The following is a 22,285-nucleotide window of genomic DNA, read 5'->3' on the forward strand; positions in this document are numbered from 1 at the left end:
TTTACTAACTGTATGCAGAGGTTAACGCCATAAGTGAAGCATGCAGTGGATATGAGTAAAATAATAATGTTTCTTAGAAGGGTGACATTGTTATATAAGATCTTTTCCATGACAATGAAAAAGGAAAAAGAATAACCTTGAAGCGAACATGTTATCTTCACAAACACCTTTGAGAACTGCCATGTTCTGCCAAGTGTAACTACAGTACAATTTAAAAGTCAAACTGTATCCTGACTTTTACTCGGCAGATATGCGACATGACTCAAGCACTAAAATTGTAACATTTAATGTTAACGTACCCATTTATATAGAATATGCTGGCTTTAGCCTTTAAATAAATTATACATAATTTATAGAAATGATATACAGTATATATCCACTAAACAAACAGATGTCTCTCCATTTAGTTATCCATTTCTGTCATTTACACACCAAATTAATAAAATGAAAATCACTTTAAATTCCTGCTGTAGATCCATAGCTGGGTACTATTACATTTTGGTAAAAATAAATAAAAAGCTATAAAAAAAATCCAAAAAGATCAAAAAATTTACACAAAAGTACCGATGAAAATTACTGCTTGTCCCGCAGATAATAAGCTATCACATAGCTTCATCATTGGAAGAAAATTAACCCCTTCCTGACATGGTAAATTTCCGTTTATGTGCTTTCGTTTTTCACTCCCTGCCTTCCCAGAGCCATAATGTTTAAATTTTTACATTCACAGGACATGTTGTACTTTCTAATGGTGCCATTTAATATTGCATACAATATAGTTCCGAATGGGATTGAAAAATGAGATTCCGCAGCAGTTTTCTGGATTTAGTTTTTACCGCATTCATTATGCGGTAAAATTTAACTATTACCTTTGTTTTCTGCATTAGTATGATTAATCAAGTGATCATTAATCAATCAATAGATTGCAATTTGAATAAAGCAATGGACTTGTATCAATTACTGAATGCAAAGATCAGTGTATTCCAATGCAGCACTGCCACCTGCAAACCTAAATTGAATTATTCCATTAATAAACCTAGAAACCTAGTACAGCCTTTGGCCTATTACTTCAATGGAATGCCTTACCCTATCTCAACCTGCCCATTCCTTCCAGGTTTTCTGTCTTTCAGATGCTGTGGTCACTTTTGACCATGGCATCTGAGGAGTAACATTTCCAGGGAACGGCATTACTGCTGATCGTAGACATTAGCCCTGGATGTCTGGTATGTGAAACAGCTATGGCATTAGCTCTACTTTAAAGCAGGTGCCACCTTTAAAGACCTGACATCGACCGTACATATATGGCGGGTGTTGGCAAGCAGTTATAGTTATGGCTCTTAAAATATTAATAAACATTGCTTTTAAAAAAAAATATATTTTCATTGTGTAAAAGTAGCAAAGATATAAAAAAAAACTATGTGGGAATTTGTGCTTTTTTAACTTCTTCCCAGAAATAGATAAAATTTAGTCAATAAGTTAGATGTACCCCAAAATGGTGCTATTAAAAAATACAACCGTCAAGCCAACATACAGCTACATTGATGGGAAAATTAAAAAAATGGATGGCTTTCGAAATGCGCCAATGAAACAATGAAAAATAAAATGTTTTTGCAAGGCCTGAAAAGAACCACATTGGCCTATGACGAGAAAAAAGGAAGAAAAAAAACAACATAATTCTGCCATAATTTTTTACTCCATTTACTTTCGGTGTATAAATGTGTCTATAAAAGGAGAAGACATTTAGACAGAGATTATCCTCTTACTGGAGGCAATGCAGTCTGTGGCTTATTGCCATATTTTCTGCTGCCCTTATATTCAATCCAGACTTTAAAGGCTATAAACACTTTTAGGCACAATTTTTCTTTATAACTGCATTTTGCTCATTTTCGGCAAAAAATATATTTTTTTATTGGTGTTTATGAAAAATGTCAGCAGTTTTTGTTCTATAGGGTTACATTTTAGCACTGCTGCACATTATCTTATTTTCAGTTTTACACTGAACTGTCATGCTACTGTTCTAATGGCAATGTATAGCCTTTATCTCTGAACACCTGACAGAATATAAACATTTAAGCCATATTCCTATCGGTTTGATAAGAATTTATGGAGTAATTTATCATACTGGTGTAAAGTAGAACTGGATTAGTTGCCCATAGCAACCAATCAGATTCCACCTTTCATTTTTGACATTTCCTTTGGAAAATGAAAGGTGGAATCGGATTGGTTGCTATGGGCAGCTAATCCAGTTCTAATTTACATCAGTTTCACAAATTACCCCATTATTTTCTAACTCTTTTAGGAAACAGACTATTTTTAATTTTCATTTTTCCTTACTTCCTTGCCATAATATTTTCATTTTCTGTCTACATAGTAGTTTAAGGGCGTGTTTTCTGTGGGACAGGTTGTTCTTTTTAATGGCATTGCTTATTGTACAATAACGTGCAAAACTAGAAAAGAAGCAGAATTTTGCAAATATTTGTTGGGTTTTGATATTACGGTGAGCTAAGATTCAAACTACATCCTTATTTTGCTTGTCGGTACATTTACTGTGTGCCAAATTGGTATAGGTTTTATTTTATTTTACTACTTAAAAAAATATATTTTGGGAGGAGGAGGGCAAGATTAGGACTAGCAGGTCAGCATTTGGGTTAATGAAGGAAGAAGGGGTAGAGGGAAAAGTGCCAGGGAGGCTACTCCTGAGCTGGAACGCCCTAGTAAATATGTCTGTTTGGCTGATAATAGGGATGAAAGCCCAGGGCCAGCAACACTGCAGCAGGGCGTTTCTTCTAGCAACCAGGAGGATGCCCCCTGCAGGAAGGATGAGAAAAGGAATGCAGCAAAGGTCAGACAGATGCTGGTGGTGGGGCACTCTATTATTAGGAGGACAGACAGGGTCATCTGTCGCCAAGACCGTGAATGCCGAACAGTGTGTTGTCTGCCGGGTGCTCGCGTTTCGTATATTGCGGATCAGATTGACAAATTGCTGGGTGAGGCTGGGGAAGACTCGGCAGTCATGGTACACATTGGCACCAATGACAAAGTCAGGGGGAGATGGAAGGTCCTTAAAAATGATTTTAGGGAACTAGGAAATAAGCTCAAGTCCAGGACCTCCAAGGTAGTGTTTTCAGAAATACTACTAGTGCCACGAGCATCACCAGAGATACAACGGGAGCTTAGGGAGTTAATAAGGGACTCAGAAGCTGGTGCAGGAAGGAAGGGTTTGGGTTCATGGAGAACTGGGACGACTTCTCGGTCGGTTACAGGCTCTACAGTAGGGACGGACTGCACCTTAATGGGGTGGAGGAGCTTTTAAACTAAGATCTGGGGGGAGGGTGGGGGGGTCATACTAAAAAGGTGGTAGATAGTGCAGATAGAGAGCGGGATATAGAAGGGGACAGTGGGGATTTAGTGGGGGCTGAGGTTAGCGAGGAAAGTAGGGAGAAGACTGGGCATAACTATACACTTATGAAAAACAGAAGTGCTGGTAACAATGACCTGTTACATACAAATATCAACCAAGGTAACTCAAAAATCCCAGATATTCACTTTACAGGTAATAGTAATTTAAAATATATATTCACAAATGCTAGAAGTCTAGCTAGCAAAATGGGGAGCTGGAGGCTATGGTACTAGAAGAACACATAGATGTAGTTGGTGTAGCTGAGACATGGTTGAATTCTTCGCATGACTGGGCTATAAATATTATGGGTTTTACACTATTTAGGAAAGATATGGTCAATAGAAAAGGAGGTGGTGTGTGCCTGTATGTGATGAGTGATCTGGAGACAAGTGTGAAGAGGCAATTGTGGGTGAGGATGTGGAAACCTTATGGGTGAAAGTTTAAAGGGATAAAAACACTGAAAAAACAATACTTGGTGTAATCTATAGACCCCCAAACATCACAGAAGAGGTAGAAACGCACCTGTATAACCAAATAGAGCGGGCTGCACAAGCTGGTACAGTGGTCATAATGGAAGATTTTAACTTCCTAGACATTTACTGGGGTCATGGTTCTGCCTCAGGGGAGAAAATTCCTCAACTTTCTGCACGACCACTTTATGGGCCAGTTCATAGAAGCTCCCACTAGGGGCAATGCTCTGTTGAATCTGGTAATTTCTAATGATGCAGAGCTTGTTGGAAATGTTACTGTTCGAGAAACACTAGGTAGTAATAGTGACCACAACATAATTATATTCCCCCTAAACTATAAGAAGCAAACTCTGTCAGGCAGAGCAAAGAGACTGAATTTCAAAAAGGCTAATTTCCCTGGGTTAAGGGCAGCATTTAAGGGCATAGACTGGATGCAGCTACTGTCACATAATAATATTGAAAATAAATGGGAGAGCTTTAAATCCACATTGAGTAATTGCACTAAAAATTTATTCCTTTAGGTAACAAGTATAAACATATTCATTTATTAAGTTAGTGACTTTTAAAATTACCTTTATTAATTAACGTGCGGGTATAGGTATGTATATACCAACAGACATTGTGACCATTTTCATTATCTTTGATGTAACTTACCACTTTTATTTTACATACACCATTTTAGACATCCTGTGATGGGGCTTATCTTACCATTTGGTAGCCATTGAGCTTCTACCTCCCCGTCTTTCTGAAGCATTTGTAGCTAAGTATTGACCCATTTATACTATCATATTTTTGGTCTCAGGTTATGTGTGCATCATTCCTGGACTATGTCCAAGTACCTATCTACCTCCTGATGAACCTGCCTCGTTTCAGGTGAAACGCGTCGAGGTTTATGTATTAGGATGGGCATATGAAAACGTACGTATTGTTATTGTGAGAGGATTGGGTGCTAGTCTACAACTTGGACCCCCCCTCTACTCTCCTTATATCCTTATTAATCCCATTTTATGCCCCGAATGGGCAGGTGGTTATTTCATATCTTTGGAACACCTTCCACTTGCAGTATTGTGGGCCTTTTTTAACCGTTTTTGTGTATCTAATACTCCTTCCCTGGTTAGGGTCGATCTAGGGATTTGTTAGCCCTAGGTTCAGGGACAGGGAACTCCCACCATCAGGGGGCGACCCTGGGCTGAGCAGACGTTAGGGCTTCTAGGGTAAGCAATTGTCTGCCCTGCCCTACCGTATTATATGTCTCCATTCCTCGAACTACTAAGCATCTAGACTATCTTTGTGTCACTAATGAATGTTGAGGGGTTGCTACTCCCCAATCAAAAGTAACTTATATATAATTCTTTTGAATCGTAGCATTGTCTGTTGGTATATACATACCTATACCCGCACGTTGATTAATAAAGGTAATTTTAAAAGTCACTAACTTAATAAATGAATATGTTATAAATCTATGTGATAAGGAATCTTCTAAATAATCTAATTGATTGGTAATTTTTGTTTGTTAACAAGTATAAACGGCTTAAATTAAACCCCCCATGGCTTACAGCTACTGTAAAAAGGGCAATAAAAGACAAAAAAAGGGCATTTAAAAAATACAAATCTGAAGGGTCAGCTGTACCGTTTAAAGATTACAAAGGGCTTAAAAAAATCTGTAAAAAGGAGATAAAATTAGCAAAAATGCAAAACAAACAGCAGGTAGCAAAAGCGAGCAAAGCAAATGCCCAAACATTCTTTATATATATTATATAATATATAAATGCTAAAAAACCTAGGTCTGAGCAGGTAGGTCCACTAAATAATGGTAAAGGGTGGGTAGTCACTGAAGATAAGGAAAAGGGAGAGTTACTAAATGGGTTTTTTAGCTCTGTATATATAAAAGAAGAGAAAGGAGCTGATATCTGTGTTGCTGGGGCTGTTAGTACATCTAGTAATATACTCACTTGGCTAACTGTAGATATGGTCCAAAACTAGTTAAATAGGGTAAATGTAAACAAGGCTCCGGGTCCAGATGGATTACACCTGAGAGTGCTTAAAGAGCTCAGTTCAGTCATTGCTGTGCCCCTGGAATTTATAAAAATTCTCTAGGTACTGGTACAGTGCCAAGTGATTGGCGCAAGGCAAACGTGGTGCCTATATTCAAAAAAGGATCAAGGTCCTTCACAGGTAATTATAGACCAGTTAGTTTAACGTCTGTTATGGGAAAATGTTTGAAGGACTCTTAAGGGACTATATACAGGAGTATGTGACTGTAAATAATATTATAAGTGATAACCAACATGGGTTTACCAAGGACAGAAGTTGTCAGACTAACCTGATTTGTTTTTATGAGGAGGTGAGTAGTAGCCTGGACATTTGTGGATGTAGTGTTTCTGGATTTTGCAAAGGCTTTGGATACTGTCCCTCATAGGCGTTTAATAGGTAAAGTAAGGTCTATAGTCTTGGAAAGTATAGTTTGTAATTGGATTGAAAACTGTCTGAAGGACTGTGTCCAGAAAGTTGTGGTCCATGATTCCTATTCACAATGGTCACGAGGTATAAGTGGTGTACCCCAAGGTTCAGTGCTGGGCCCTTTATTATTTAATTTATTTATTAATGATATCGAGGACAAGATTAATAGCACCATTTCTATTTTTGCAGATGATACTAAGTTATGTAGAACTGTACAGTCTATGGAAGATGTCCATAAACTACAAGCTGACTTTAACACTCTGAGTGATTGGGCATCAACTTTGCAAATGAGGTTCAATGTAGACAAATGTAAAGTCATGCATCTTGGTAGTAATAATCTCTGTGCTTCATATGCCCTAGGTGATGTAACACTGGGAGAGTCCCTTATAGAGAAGGATTTCGGTGACCTAGTAGATTATAGATTGAATAACAGCATACAACGTCAATCAGCTGCTTCTAATGCCACCAGGATATTGTCATGCATTAAACGAGGCATGGACTCGCGGGACAGGGATGTAACACTACCACTTTACAAAGCGTTGGTGCGGTCCTATGTGGAATATGCAGTTCAGTTCTGGGCACCAGTCCATAGAAAGGACGCTCTGCAGCTGTAAAAAGTACAGAGGAGAGCGACTAAACTGATAAAAGGCATGGAGGGTCTTATAAAAAAAGATTAAAATAATTAAATTTATTACGCTTAAGAAGAGATGTCTAAGGGGGGACATGATTAACATATACAAATATATAAATGGGACATACAAAAAATACGGTGAAAAACTGTTCCATGTAAAATGCCTTCAAAAGACAAGGGGGCACTGCCTCCGACTGGAGAAGAAAAAGTTCAGTCTCCAAAAGTGTCAAAGCTCCTTTACTGTAAGAACTGTGAATCTGTGGAATAGACTTCCTCAGGACGTGGATACAGCAGGAACAGTAGACAGTTTTTAAAAGGGTTTAGATGAATTCTTAAAAGTAAACAACATTAATGCTTATGAAAATGTGTAGAAATTTTTGTTTCATTTCATTCTGGGATTTGCGTCCCCACTTATCCCCTGGTTGAACTTGATGAACTTATATATTTTTTCAACCGTATTAACTATGTAACTACATCTCCATTTTCTAACTTTTAAATTTCAATTTATAGAGCTTTACAGTGCAAACTGTAGTTTTTATTAGTACCATTTTTAGGGTACAAACAACTTTTTCATCATTTGTATTACATTTTTTGGGGAATGATATAAATTATATATTTTTATTCTTTTCTTCTATGATGTTCAACGCTCAGGGAAAATATTTTAGATGTTAATAGTTCAGGCATTTTGAGATGCAGTAAAACCACCTTGTTTATTTATTTTGTGAATGAATTTTTTGATTTTTTATATATTGTGTAAAACTTTTTTAAGTCACCTAGGGGACTTAAACATATGATTCTCTGATTGTTAGATTTATCATTGTAGCCTATGGGAGATGTGCTATGTTCCTATGGAGTGCTACCATAGGCAGGGTTCCATAGAAATGTACTGCTGTGGTAGTCTTGAGCCTTACTACTACAGAAAATGTATGGCTTGAGACAAGCTTGGAGCACCTAAGACCGTCAGAGAAAATATACACTTTTGTAGTGTATATCTGGCGAAGATTCTGTAGCACGCCATGGTGTGGCAGAATCTGCAACTTTTTCTTTGCTCATGCCAGGTCTAAAAAAGTGTGGGCATAAGCGAAGAAGGGCTTATTTAGACCAACCTATAAATATGCCCCTCAATTTTTTTGCGGGAGTTCTACTTTAATAGTAAATTAAATACATTATCGCGACCAGCCATCAAAATCCTTGATAGGCTACACATCACAACAAGTGAATGGCTGTACATAGACACATATAGGATGGACATCTTGTGATGGAATATCACAGCCAGGTCATCTCATCTCAGAGCATGTTGAGTCAAGAGGAGAAAGATAAGGAAGGACTTATCTATAGTATTGCAATTGTAGAGATAGAATCCATAGATGATTTGATCCTAACATTATTCCTGGGATATCTGAGGGTATAAGCATTTTTTAATGTGTAACTGTAAACACAAAAAATGTATATAATAATGGGCTGCATTTGGCCACAAATAATATTTTTCAAGGGACAACTCCTTTAAAGGGAACCTTTCACCGGGATTTTGTGTATAGAGCTGAGGACATGGGTTGCTAGATGGATGCTAGCACATCTGCAATACCCAGTCCCCATAGCTCTGTGTGCTTTTATTGTGTAAAAAAACCGATTTGATACATATGCAAATTGACCTGAGATGAGTCCTATTCCTGACTCATCTCACATACAGGACTCATTTCAGGGTAATTTGCATATGTATCAAATCGTTTTTTTTTACACAATTAAAGCACACAGAGCTATGGGGACTGGGTATTGCGGATGTGCTAGCGGCCATCTAGCAACCCATGTCCTCAGCTCTATACACAAAATCCCGGTGACAGGTTCCCTTTAAGGTTTTTTTTATTGTCAGGAAAATTCCTAGACAAGACAAAAATTACTTACCCTCCTTTGCAGGCATAGATTCATCAACTTTAGGTATTTCTGGCTCTAGGCATAGAGACAAATAAACACATTTTAGGGGATTGTATGCACTGCATGTACCTATAGAATTCCTTCAGCATTTCAAAGGGTTACAAAGAGTTACAAACAAAATAGATTTATTCCCATCATGTTAAAATTCTGACCGTGCATGACCCAAATTGCTTATGCATCTTGAACCAGGCATGCCTTGCAATGCCAAAACACCATTTGACCAACATAGCTTGTAACACAATTTTTCTTACTTTGCAAAGGTCCTTTCAAGTGTTGCTTTAAAAGTATGACTAAAAATCACTAGTATTTAGTACTATATCTAGTATGGACTAAAAGTAGTATAAACAAGAAAAAAACACCACAATCGCAATATCGCTAAAAGATCAATTTGGTACATTTAGCTGTTCTTCACGATAAATGACATGATAAATCAATACCAAATGTAAAGACCCATATATTTGAAAATCAGATCACTGGTATAATTGAAGTGCTAAAAGTTGCTAATGAAGGCTAGGCCTTATTAATGACTGATGGATCTATTCCCCAAATAGTCAGAGAAAAATTAAGTGCCATTTTGAACACAATGAGGTAAATTTAGGCTACTTTCACACTTGCGGCAGAGTGATCCGGCAAGCAGTTCCATCGCCTGAACGGCAATCTGCAAGCAAACGGACAACATTTGTAGATGGATCTGGATGCGGATCCATCTTTCAAATGCATTGCAAGAACGGATCCGTCTCTCCGGATGTCATCCGGAGAAACGGATCCGTTATATATTTTTTTCCCATTTTTACCGGTCTGCGCATGAGCAGACTGGAAGGACGGATCCGCCATTGCGGTATTTTTAATGCACTAATACACTAATACAGGCACTAATACATTTAAGTGTAAATTAATGCCGTATCCGGCATTCCGGCAACTGATCCGGAATTTTGGACGGAGATAATACTGCAGCATGTTGAGGTATTTCGTCCGTCCAAAACGCCAATCAGTGACTGAACTGAAGACATCCTGATGCCTCCTGAACGGATTTCTCTCCATTCAGAATGCATGGGGACAAAACTGATCAGTTCTTTTCCGGTATTGAGCCCCTATGACGGAACTCAGTGCCGGAAAAGAAAAACGATAGTGTGAAAGTACCCTTATCAAAACTGGCTTAGTTGCTCATGGCAACTAATCAGATTCTAGTGTTCTAGGAAGAAAAAAAACTTTTATTTGTATGCAAATGAGGGCTTCCGTAAACAAAGGAGTGTGGCCTAGCTACTCAACTTTCCAGTGCTGGCCATGCCCCTCAGTGCACCGAGCCCTCCTTTTTATAAAGACTAGGGGGCACATTTATTAAGACCGGCGTTTGAGACGTCATTCTTAATAAAGGCCCATAGTTGGCGATGGATCCACCAAAGATTTGAAGAGGCGTCGGCCTCTCCATTACTTTTGCACATTCAGCACCAGTTCTAAATGTAAGACAGTTTCCGAGCTGCCTTATATTTAGACAATTTTCTACACCTAAAACAGCGCAGAAAATGGTGAATGAGACAGGCCTGCCAGCCCATCCCCTTTCCTGCCCACGACAAGCCTACAATTTTAGACCTGGTATGAGCGGGGGAAAAAGGCTCAGATAGCAACGCAATTAACTGTTGTGTCGCTATCTGCGCCTGAAATACGCCTAATTTAGGCGTATTTCAGATTAGTAAATGACCCCCTAGAAGTATTAATTTCTCAGTAATGCCACAAACAATTTTCACAAGACAGATATTATTTTAGTCAGCAAGATCAAACTTACCAGCTAGTATATCTGGTTTTCTAGGGTTGGTCCTGCTAACAGGTGCTCTTTAAACAACTTACTTGTTTTCATACAGATACAGTAAAATGATGAGGCAATCCTCAGTCAAACACATTTATTTGATAAAACTCCTAATGACTCTTGTACATCTTCTTGCTTACCTTCTTTTATAGTTGAAAGTCTTTCTTCCTTGGGTTTCTCTTTTTCTAGATAGAATTGAAAAAACACAGCAAGAATAAGAATCATATCAGAATAAAATATATTTTTGTGTTATAATTTGTACATTAATACAAAGTAAGTTCTTTATTTCTACATCTCTAAAAGTGAAGGCATATGTATAATTTTATGTAAATGTTTGAGCTGAAGTTGACTTATCTGAAATTAACGTGTTAAATATGCTATAAAAACTGAATAAATATGTCACATAAAGCACAGGTTGAAAAGCAATTTAAAGTGGCACATTTATATGTTCTCAAGGGGAAAAGCAAATCGATACAATGAAGCCACATTTTGAGGCGTATTCTCTGCACAGAAGACTCAGTTAAACAGATTGGGGAGATTTATTAAACTAAATATTCCAGAATTTAATGTGCACCAAATAACAAATGTACTTGCAATGCGCCACATATATTATGTACTTCAAGACACTTTTTGTTCCTTGCTAGACAAAGAGCATAGCTTAGATGAAGGGAGAACGAAAGATAGGTGGCTTAAAAGATGTACTGTCTGCTAAAATTTTGATGCAAAATAATAATGCTAAATAAACCAACCAATAGGTGGTGTAAATGTATCATCTAGCATGGGCCACTATGATAAATCTGGTGCTTCTATTGGATTAGTAAATCTGCCCGATTAGGTTTTAATTCCACAAACAGCAACAGAAACAAAACTAAATTAATAAATAGCCAGAAGTAACTCCTAATCCTAAAACCATTCCAAATTTGTAATATCACTATTAAAACATGTCATATGTTATAGAAACATATCAAATGTTGGGGGTCTGTATGCTGAGATCACTAAACCGAGGAGATAAGGTGCTGATATAGAGCACTGTCTGTCCTAGCTGCACAAGACGGGTTCAATAGAAAGTCTCATCTCAAGTCTGTCTCCTGCAACAAGGAGAGCCAGAGCTTTGTGCCAGAACTTGTCATCAATAGTGATGTCTCAGGAAACCTCTTTAAAATGACCTTTAACCTCTTCTGATATGTCTCTTTAAGTAGCTATTTGCATTTCCCATGTAATAACAAATATGACTCTATGTTGTGCTATTCCTCTATCATTCCATGTAGGACTTTGCAAAGGAATTGCTAGCTGTTTTCAAGGAAGGGCCAGATGGGTGTTACCTATTAAGGATATGTCCCTGCAGACTGTGCAAGGACAAACCCCCAACTGGTAATATCCATGTGAACCTTCATTGCAAACTGCTTGTAATTCAAACATAACTTCTAGCAAGAATAATAAAGGAATGGCACAAAATAGATGCCCCACAATTGATCTTACATTTGGAATCCAATAAGTTGCTAACGTAGACACAACAGGAGAGGTTATAGGTCCTCTTTAAGGGGTCATGCATACAGCAAAGCCATGTGCTCAATTTGCGCAGCTTTTCACATAGACCATACAGAATGTGAGCGTCATGTATTTATTTATTTATAGACATCATATAAAAATGTACTCCTGATACATATAGTAGTGCTTGAAAGTTTGTGAACCTTTTAGAATTGTCTATATTTATTTATAGGTGAGTGGGCGACCTATTTTATTTAAAGAACAGAAATCTATCAAGTCTGATCTTCACAACACATTTGTGGAAATGTATCATGGCAGGAACAAAGGAGATTTCTGAGGACCTCAGAAGAGTAGCTGTGGATGCTCATCACACTGAAAAAGGCTATAAAACCATTTCTAAAGACTTTGGACTCCACCGGTCTACAGTCAGACAAATTGTGCACAAATGGAGAATATTCAAGACCATTACTACCTTCCACAGGAGTGGTTGACCAACATTGATCACACAGACAGCAAGGTATATCACAGAACACAAGGTCACAAAGGAACCAAAAGTACCTTCTAAGCGATTAATGGACTTTTTCATGTTAGCTAATGTTCATGAATCTACCATTAGGACACCTAACAACAATGGTGTGGCAGGACTGCAAGGAGAAAGTTGCTCTCCAAAAAGAACATTGCTGCTCACTTTGGCTCCTTTCATAACATAACGTTTCTAATAAATTAAGGTCAGGACTTTGACTTGGTCATTCCAAAACTTTAACTTTATTCACTTGGAAGAACGGCATGTGCTTAGGGTCATTGTCTTGCTGCATGACCCATGTTCTCTTGCAGTTCAGTTCACAGATACAGATGTCCTGACATTTTCCTTAAGAATTTGCTGGTATAATTCAGAAATAACTTTTTCTATTAACCTCTTAGTGACCACTAATATGCCTTTTTACTGACGTAAACAAAGGGTTTTATACATGTACTTAAAATGGTGCATTAAAAACTATAACTTGTCTGTCACGGCTGAGGATGGGGGAAATCCTCAGCCGTGCGATGCCAGTTGATGTTTTGGCTGCTCGGCCAGGACAACAGGATTAGGGAGCAGGTCACCTCCTAAAGCGTCCCTAACCTGACCCTAACTCCTAGCTGCATGGGCCGACCTTTAAAGGTAGGAGGACCCATGCACCGGAACCTCGGATCCCTAACTCACCCTCCGACCGGTCCCTGGACTAGGAGTCAAGGTAAGACGGCCTGTTCCTACTGTACACGGAGGAACAGGGGTCTCACTGGCCAAGCTGCAGGAAAAAGGGGAACAGAAACAAACTTACGGATATGGCAGGTGAACTATCCGAGTTCCACCTACCTGCCACAGCCCTGCTGACTGGATCCCTGTGCAAACAGGAATCCAGATCCATAAGCTGCACTAAAACAAGATAGGACAGGAAAACATCAAATAGACATCACACATAAACTTAACATAAACTAAAATGTGACATATGGTTTATGAACCACAAGGGTGGCTCTCACAGGCAGTTGAAAAACACAGGAGGCTGCTATCAGCAAGCATGCTGAAGCAACCTCCTGAGCCCTGCCAAACACCAAGGCTATATGGGCCTAAGAGGCCACACCCAACGGTCAGACACACCAGTGACATCACACACCCTGGGAAGGGAGTTAACCCTTCCAGCACCAGGGAAGGGAAACACACACTTAAAGTAGAAGTGTCCAAAACACAAGACACACTGTGGCTGTTGCTGCAAGCAACGACATGGGTGGCGCACGTGTCCAGGGAGTCAGCCCGAAGGCCGGGACACTGCCACCACATGTACATAATACCACCTAAGGTTGCCACGGGTAACCACAGTGCGGGGAATGATGTCCGTGCGCACACAAACATAAAACACAGTGCACACCAGACATACAAACGTGCATCCACACACAACTCCCCGGGAACCGCACACAAGGCTGTTGTCCGCGGCAACCGCACCGAGGCCAACTACATAATGCCTCAGCTGCGGTTGACACAACAACCAAAACCGCAGGCAACTGTATGCGACTCCCAAGGAGTCACGACCATAACCGTGGCCGTGACACTCCCACCCCTCAAAGCCCCCCACCAAAAAAAAATACGTGAGGGACTCAGACAAGGGGATAGGAGAAGGGGACGTCCACTCTCAGTGCCGGTTCTAAAAAGGGGTCGCTGTCAGCTGCATCCTCTCCCGGCTCACACTAGCCAGTCCGACGAGGACTGCAGCCCGCACCAGCAACAAAGGGGAAAGAACCACTGAGAGATGGACGAAGAGACTCTCCACACACGTCCCCACTCCAGTCGCTGCCAGCAGACACCCCTAACCAGCACGCAGCTGGACTACTTATGGAGTGCTGCCAGCAAACGACCAGAGATGGGAACATGGAGAGGGACGAGGGATCCCCAACACGGACACGGAAGGTGAGGTGGCGGGGAATACGCCACCAACCGTGCCGTTAACGGAGAACCCCCAGGAACGCTCTCCCTCCGGAGAACGCGCATGCAGGCCACAAAGGTATGGCACTGCATGCTGCACCCTCTTTCGAAGGTATGCATACCGCATACCAGACACACACCACATGTAGTAAAATCAGGGGGACGCCACACGAGGCAACGGTGAAGGGATGGCGGGAAAACGCCACTCACCGCGCCGTCAGAGGCGAAACCCCCAGAACGCTCTCCCTCCGAAGAGCGCGCATGTACCCCTTCCGCAGATGGCGTACATGCTTCACCCTCTTTCGAGGGAAGACCATGTGAGGAGCCTTTGTGGTTCATACTGTCACGGCTGAGGATGGGGGAAATCCTCAGCCGTGCGATGCCAGTTGATGTTTTGGCTGCTCGGCCAGGACAACAGGATTAGGGAGCAGGTCACCTCCTAAAGCGTCCCTAACCTGACCCTAACTCCTAGCTGCATGGGCCGACCTTTAAAGGTAGGAGGACCCATGCACCGGAACCTCGGATCCCTAACTCACCCTCCGACCGGTCCCTGGACTAGGAGTCAAGGTAAGACGGCCTGTTCCTACTGTACACGGAGGAACAGGGGTCTCACTGGCCAAGCTGCAGGAAAAAGGGGAACAGAAACAAACTTACGGATATGGCAGGTGAACTATCCGAGTTCCACCTACCTGCCACAGCCCTGCTGACTGGATCCCTGTGCAAACAGGAATCCAGATCCATAAGCTGCACTAAAACAAGATAGGACAGGAAAACATCAAATAGACATCACACATAAACTTAACATAAACTAAAATGTGACATATGGTTTATGAACCACAAGGGTGGCTCTCACAGGCAGTTGAAAAACACAGGAGGCTGCTATCAGCAAGCATGCTGAAGCAACCTCCTGAGCCCTGCCAAACACCAAGGCTATATAGGCCTAAGAGGCCACACCCAACGGTCAGACACACCCAGTGACATCACACACCCTGGGAAGGGAGTTAACCCTTCCAGCACCAGGGAAGGGAAACACACACTTAAAGTAGAAGTGTCCAAAACACAAGACACACTGTGGCTGTTGCTGCAAGCAACGACATGGGTGGCGCACGTGTCCAGGGAGTCAGCCCGAAGGCCGGGACACTGCCACCACATGTACATAATACCACCTAAGGTTGCCACGGGTAACCACAGTGCGGGGAATGATGTCCGTGCGCACACAAACATAAAACACAGTGCACACCAGACATACAAACGTGCATCCACACACAACTCCCCGGGAACCGCACACAAGGCTGTTGTCCGCGGCAACCGCACCGAGGCCAACTACATAATGCCTCAGCTGCGGTTGACACAACAACCAAAACCGCGGGCAACTGTATGCGACTCCCAAGGAGTCACGACCATAACCTTGGCCGTGACATTGTCCTGCAAAAAATAAGACCTCATACAAGTACATTGATGAAAAAACAAAAAAGTTATAGCTCTTGGAATGCTATTTTTTTTAAAATGTGTGTGGTTACTAAGGGTTTAATGACCATCACAATTCCAAGAATGGGAGCCCTGTTCCCCCGATCTGATGAAGCGCCAGGTTTTGCATGCACACTGCCTCTCCATTAATTCTCTGTGGAAGCACCGGAGATAGCTGAGCACTGTATTAATATAAATAAATGGAGCTGCAGTGTTCATGGATGAACTATCTCTCCATCAGAATCGGGGAATGGGACAAACCCCTGTTCTTGTGATGGCTAGGGGTCCCAGCAGTCAGACTCCCAGTGATCCCCTGTACACAAGATAGAGGATAGCTTAGAAATGTGCCAAAACCTCTTTAAGCATAGCAGTAGGGTGACACGTAAGCAATATTCTTCTCATGCACTAGGTGGCCAGCCATAAATGCTTATCAACTTAAAATGTGCAGCAGAAAAATAAAAAATAGCAGTATTTTAAAATGTTATTACATTGGACACCCCTATACTTGTTAGTGCAGCAATTAGCCTTCAGCAGTAATTAAATCTACATTACTGACATACTTGTCTTCTTAATTTTCATAGATTTTGCTGCAGGAAAAAATGTGTTATCAGACTTTTGAATGCATAGTTTTGGCTTTTCTTGGAATTATACTGCAATGTATACAGGGCTATAGCAAACAAGAGTGGCTAACATCTGAATGTGTTACTTGTTAAAGAAGAGGCGTCACCACTCCTGACATGTCTCTTTTCGTAGATAATTGTGTCCACATAGTATGACTATTGTGGATCATCTTTTCTTAGAATTCTGATCGTTATGACAGAGGAATGTCATAAAGCTAAATTTTAAGAACAAAAATGCTGCAGAATTGCTATTTCATGAGGAATACAAGTAGTTACTGAAACAGAAATGCCATAAGGCGACAGAACCTCCTCAAATTTTTATATCTGCCTTAGGGCTCATGCACACGAACCTATTTTCTTTTTGTGTCCGTTCCATTTTTTTGGGCGGACTGTATGCGGAACCATAAAAAAGGAAGTTACTCTGTGTGCATTCCATTTCCGTATGTCCGTATGTTCGTTCCGCAAAAAAATAGAACATGTCCTATAATTGTCTGCATTATGGACAAGGATAGCACTGTTCTATTAGGGGCCAGCTGTTCCGTAAAATACGGAATGCACACAGACGTCATCCGTATTTTTTGCAGATCCGTTTTTTGCCCACTGCAAAATGCATATGGTTGTGTGCATGAGCCCTTACCTGAAAGCATACGTATATACGGAACCATATGTATAATTGAAATCTTTAATAATCTACATAATACAACTTTATAAAGAGTTTATTTTATGTATAAACACATCCACCTTCCATTTTTCGATTGCAGGTTTTATATTTGAAATAAGTATGGAAGGGAATTTGACTGCATGTTCAGACTTCACAGGTATCAGTTGTAGTCTGTAACAATGGAGTCACATAGATTTGCATAAAAAAAAAAAAGATTTTATTGATATGTAAATTAGCCTAGTAAGGTGCCCAAGGCGTGGTTACTTACGGTTAAGGACACCAGCCACGCCCCCTGTGAAGGAGCCCAGCACCGCCTGCATCCAGGAATCTCCTCCTTGCGCACAAAGTTACAGTGCCGTAATCTCGCGATGCGCAAGCTGGCACATGCGCAGTGTCGGCAAAGTGCTAGCTCGCCCGTCGCGAGATTACGGCACTGTAACTTCGTGAACAAGGAGGAGATTTCTGGATGCAGGCGGTGCTGGGCTCCTTCACAGGGGGCGTGGCTGGGCTCCTTAACTGTAAGTAACCACGCTTTGGGCACCTTAGTAGGCTTATTTACATATCAGTGAAATAATTTTTTGAACTAAATAAAACCACACAGCCCTATGGGACAGGTATATTGCGGACATGCTAGCGGAGATCTATCCGTGCATTTATGTAGCTCTATAGGGTAAAACTAGGTGACAGATTCCCTTTAAGGCCCCTTTCACACGAGCGGGTGCAATGCGTGATGCGAACACATTGCGCCCGCACGAAATCCGGACCATTCATTTCTATGGGGCTGTGTACATGTGCATTGGTTTTCATGCATCACTTGTGCGTTGCGTGAAAATCGCAGCATGTTCTATATTCTGTGATTTTCAAGCAACGCTGGCCCTATACAAGTGAATGGAGCTGCGTGAAAATCGCATCGCATTCGCAAGCAAGTGCGGATGCGATGCGTTTTTCACGGATGGTTGCTAAGAGATGTTGTTTGTATACATTCCTTTTTTTATCACGCGTGTGCAAAAAGCATCAAAACGCATTGCACCCGCGCGACAAAAACTGAACAACTGAACGCGATCGAGGGCAAAACTGGATGACTTTGCCACCAAAATCGCGCATTTTTCACTGAATGATTTGCAATGTATCCGGACCTAATCCGGACACACTCGTCTGCAAGGGGCCTAAGGCTAACTGCAAAGCTGCTTCATTTGTATCTTCAATACAATAAAGCAATACAAAAATTTGGATCAAAGCATGAGCTGCCATTAAAAAATGAAGTCCAGCCAATCAGGTTATATTGCCTTTCAGAAGCTGCTTAAAAAGACCCCTTTCATCAGTCCTGTTTTCTATCATATAAATACAGTATGCACATTCCTACCTTCTATTACTGGGGAAAGCTTTTTCTTCTTAGCTTTTTCTTCTAAAAATGGAAAGAAAGAAACAGATAAAATATACCAATTATTTAACATTTTTACAAATTGTTAGGCTGAATTACATGCCAATCATTTTTGCTGAATAATGTGATAGTAATGATAGTCTGATCAATATTGAAAAACGATACTTTGTTTTAGTGGTAATACTGGGATCTCCCCACCACCATGGTAATATGTTTACCCCTTCAAAAGGGGTCCACCACAGTCCACTACTGGTGTCCATTCACCACAGTTTTTTCCTTCTACATATGTCTCCTGATTTTTGTCGGCATCAAAAGGTTATGTCATTAGCCAGTTTCCTCGTGTTCTTCATTACTCTGTACAATTCCAGAAGAGGAACTAGTTCACTGTACACAAGGAGAAAGAGGCAAAACATTTTGTAATATACTTTATTAGGAAAAGATGTTTCTTTGTACTAGAAAATAGGATGTAAAGAGTCTTCTTATCAAAGCTCTGAGAATTTCTAAGGAGAGTCAGTCTTTAGGGTTTTACTGAGCAGTGAGAACGCCTCAATGTAACAGAGGCTTCCAGTGGCCTCTTGTCACTACCCCAGTCCCTATGTACATGTCCGTGTGCTAATTATCACTGCCCATTACCCTGCCTATGTGACTTGTTGCTCACAGGAATCTTCAGTGCTCAGTAGGACGCTGAAGACTAAAGACAGACTTTCCTTAGCAACGCTCAGTTAGAGCTTTGATAAGAAGACTCTTTACACTAGTTACAAAGTAACAACTTTCCCCAATAAAGTATATTACAAAAATGTTTAACACCTCTGTCCTGTTTAACCGGGAGCAGAGTACACAGATTTCAGCATTTGTGTTAGTAAAAGCTAAGCCTTAAGTAATGATGGGAAGCTGCAAAGTATTATTGAGCAGGTTGACATACTTGTTTTCTTCAGTTTAGACATTTTTGCTGGGGAAAAATACACATAGAAATATTATCTGCATATAGCAAATACATAAATGGACTAAGTATACGTTTGTTGGTCTTTATAGTACACATTTATTACACAATATGCTATATTTGTTTAAACAGCATATACATTTCTCACACATTGAAGCAAAGAGGTGAACATTTGACGGTGTTTCCCATCATATTTGAGATATTGTTTGCTGTCAGTAAACAGTAATACCCTTGCATACAGTAGTTCTGCTCTAAGTTGTATCCAGTCTAGGCAACACTTTCTGCGCTAAACAGTCTGCTTTTGAAACCGAAGCAAACAAGAAGGCTACTTTCACACTTGCGGCAGAGTGATCCGGCAAGCAGTTCTGTCGCCGGCAAAACGTATGCCAACTGATGGCATTTGTAAGACTGATCAGGATCCTGATCATTCTTAAAAATGCCTGATCAGTCAGAAAATCTGGCAAACCAGATCCGGCATTTATTTCTTTCATATTTTTTCTCGGTCTTGAATGCCGGATCCGGCACTAATACATTCCTATGGAAAAAAATGCCGGATCCGGCAATCAGGCAAGTCTTCAGTTGTTTTCGTCCGAGATAAAACCGCAGCATGCTACGGTTTTTTCTTTTGCCTGATCAGTCAAAATGACTGAACGGAAGACATCCTTATGCATCCTGAACGGATTACTCTCCATTCAGACTGCATGGGGATATACCTGACCAGTTATTTTTCGGCATTGAGCCCTTTTGACGGAACTCAGTGCCGGAAAAGAAAAACGCTAGTGTGAAAGTACCCTAAGCTGGTGGGGTATTTCACAAAAAATCATTGCCCAGACTGGATAACAATGTATCCAGTTCTCAGCTGGGAGCAGGATTAACTATGTCCTCGGTCTGAAGCCTATGAATGTAGGACTGTCACTGTTTTCATTCACTCACAGTAAACAAGGATCTTTAAAATAGGTGAGAAATAGAAACAGAAGATTTATTGAGAGTGGAGTTGTCTTAACTTGTCCGCTCTGGTGTCAATAATTATGACACATTCAACTGCACCAGAACTGTAATCTGAACTGAAGTCTACTCCAGCACTTGCAACAAAAATTGTGACCTTTGGTCACCTTTTAACTCCAGAAAATGGGTGTAGAATTTTTTTTTTCAACATCTTAGAATTATTGGAATTTCGGTAGTATTAATGTAATTTTAAAGTTTCCAGCACTTGAACACTAAAGGGGTCATTTATCAATCTGGTGTAAAGTAAAACTGGCTTTGTTACCCATAGCAACCAATCAGATTCCACCTTTCATTTTTCAAAGGAGCTGTCAAAAATGAAAGGTGGAATCTGATTGGTTGCTATGTCAACTAAGCCAGTTCTACCAGTTTGATAAGTGACCCCCTAGGTTTATAAGGCCAGTGTCAAAGAGGACCTATCTTTTTTCCTGAAATTTAGTAAATATATGCATTATCCAGTGTCATCTTTTCTCATAACTCTGTGTTGTGTTGTCTCTCTTTTATTCCTCCTAGTAATTTTGAATACATTGAAAACCAATGAATGGACAATGTCAGAGTGTGCAGTGACATCCCTTGCTATTAACACCCAGTTGCCAACTTATTCATACATTTCTGAGTGGAATAATAGAGGAACGGCACAATGCAGAGTTACAAGAAATTGGTACATTATGCGAAATGAAATCATTTACTAAGACAGACATGTCAGGAGAGATGACAGATCCCCGTATAAGGTTTTGACACTATAATCAGCATAGTAGCACCTGTTCAGATTACAGAATGCATTTGTTCTTACCTTTAACTGGTAAAGGTTCTGGTTCTTCTGTAGAAAAAAAGAGAGAAATAAATGAATCCTATAACTACATACTTTATGAATTCTATGTTTTCCACTGATACAAGCTTTGCTTTCTGTTTTATGGAAAACCACAAAAATGATGATATTATGATGATAAAACTGGAGCAATGGAAATTATGGAACCAGTATCAGAAAAGGATAAGGCCTCATGCACACAACCGTTGTTTGGGTCCGCATCCGAGCCGCCGTTTTGGCGGCTCGGATGCGGACCCATTCACTTCAATGGGGCGGCAAAAGATGCGGACAGCACTCCGTGTGTTGTCCGCATCCGTGGATCCGTTCCGCGGCCCCGCTAAAAAAATATAACTTTTCCTATTCTTGTCTGCGCTTTGTGGACAAGAATAGGCATTTATATTGCCGGCACCCGTTCCGTTCCGCAAATTGCAGAATGCAACACGGGCGACTTCCGATTTTTGCGGATCCGCGGTTTGCGGACCGCAAAAAAAGGCAAGGTCGTGTGCATGAGGCCTATGAATGAAAAATATGAATGTCCTCTACTACTACATCAGGTTTATGCTATTGGAAAGAGCCGTAAGCAATGCCAGACAAAGCCGAATAAGCAGCAGCTCAAATTATAAAATGCTCTTGCCGAACTGGATCACAAATGGTCAGTTTTTTTATTTATTATCATGAAAATTGGAGAAAATATTGTTTGTAATCCAATTCACAGGGAGGTTCCTTGCTATGATTGGAAATGTGAAATTATTAATAAACTGAAACAAAA

General features: G+C 40.5%; 1 protein-coding gene across 1 annotated transcript in view; it reads right to left on the reverse strand.

Annotated features, from left to right (window-relative positions):
- LOC120999212 (titin homolog) overlaps nucleotides 1–22,285 on the reverse strand; it is a 946,165-nt gene that overhangs the window by 673,364 nt on the left and 250,516 nt on the right. The window contains exons 15-20 of the mRNA XM_040430085.1: nucleotides 21,502–21,528; nucleotides 19,689–19,715; nucleotides 18,749–18,790; nucleotides 16,665–16,691; nucleotides 10,835–10,879; nucleotides 8,861–8,905 (exon numbers count right to left, since the gene is read on the reverse strand). Of these exons, the coding sequence (XP_040286019.1) occupies nucleotides 8,861–8,905; nucleotides 10,835–10,879; nucleotides 16,665–16,691; nucleotides 18,749–18,790; nucleotides 19,689–19,715; nucleotides 21,502–21,528 (213 nt within the window). The remainder of the gene's footprint in view (nucleotides 1–8,860; nucleotides 8,906–10,834; nucleotides 10,880–16,664; nucleotides 16,692–18,748; nucleotides 18,791–19,688; nucleotides 19,716–21,501; nucleotides 21,529–22,285) is intronic.

The sequence above is a fragment of the Bufo bufo genome, chromosome 4 (genome assembly GCF_905171765.1).
Source record: "Bufo bufo chromosome 4, aBufBuf1.1, whole genome shotgun sequence".
NCBI lineage: Eukaryota > Metazoa > Chordata > Amphibia > Anura > Bufonidae > Bufo > Bufo bufo.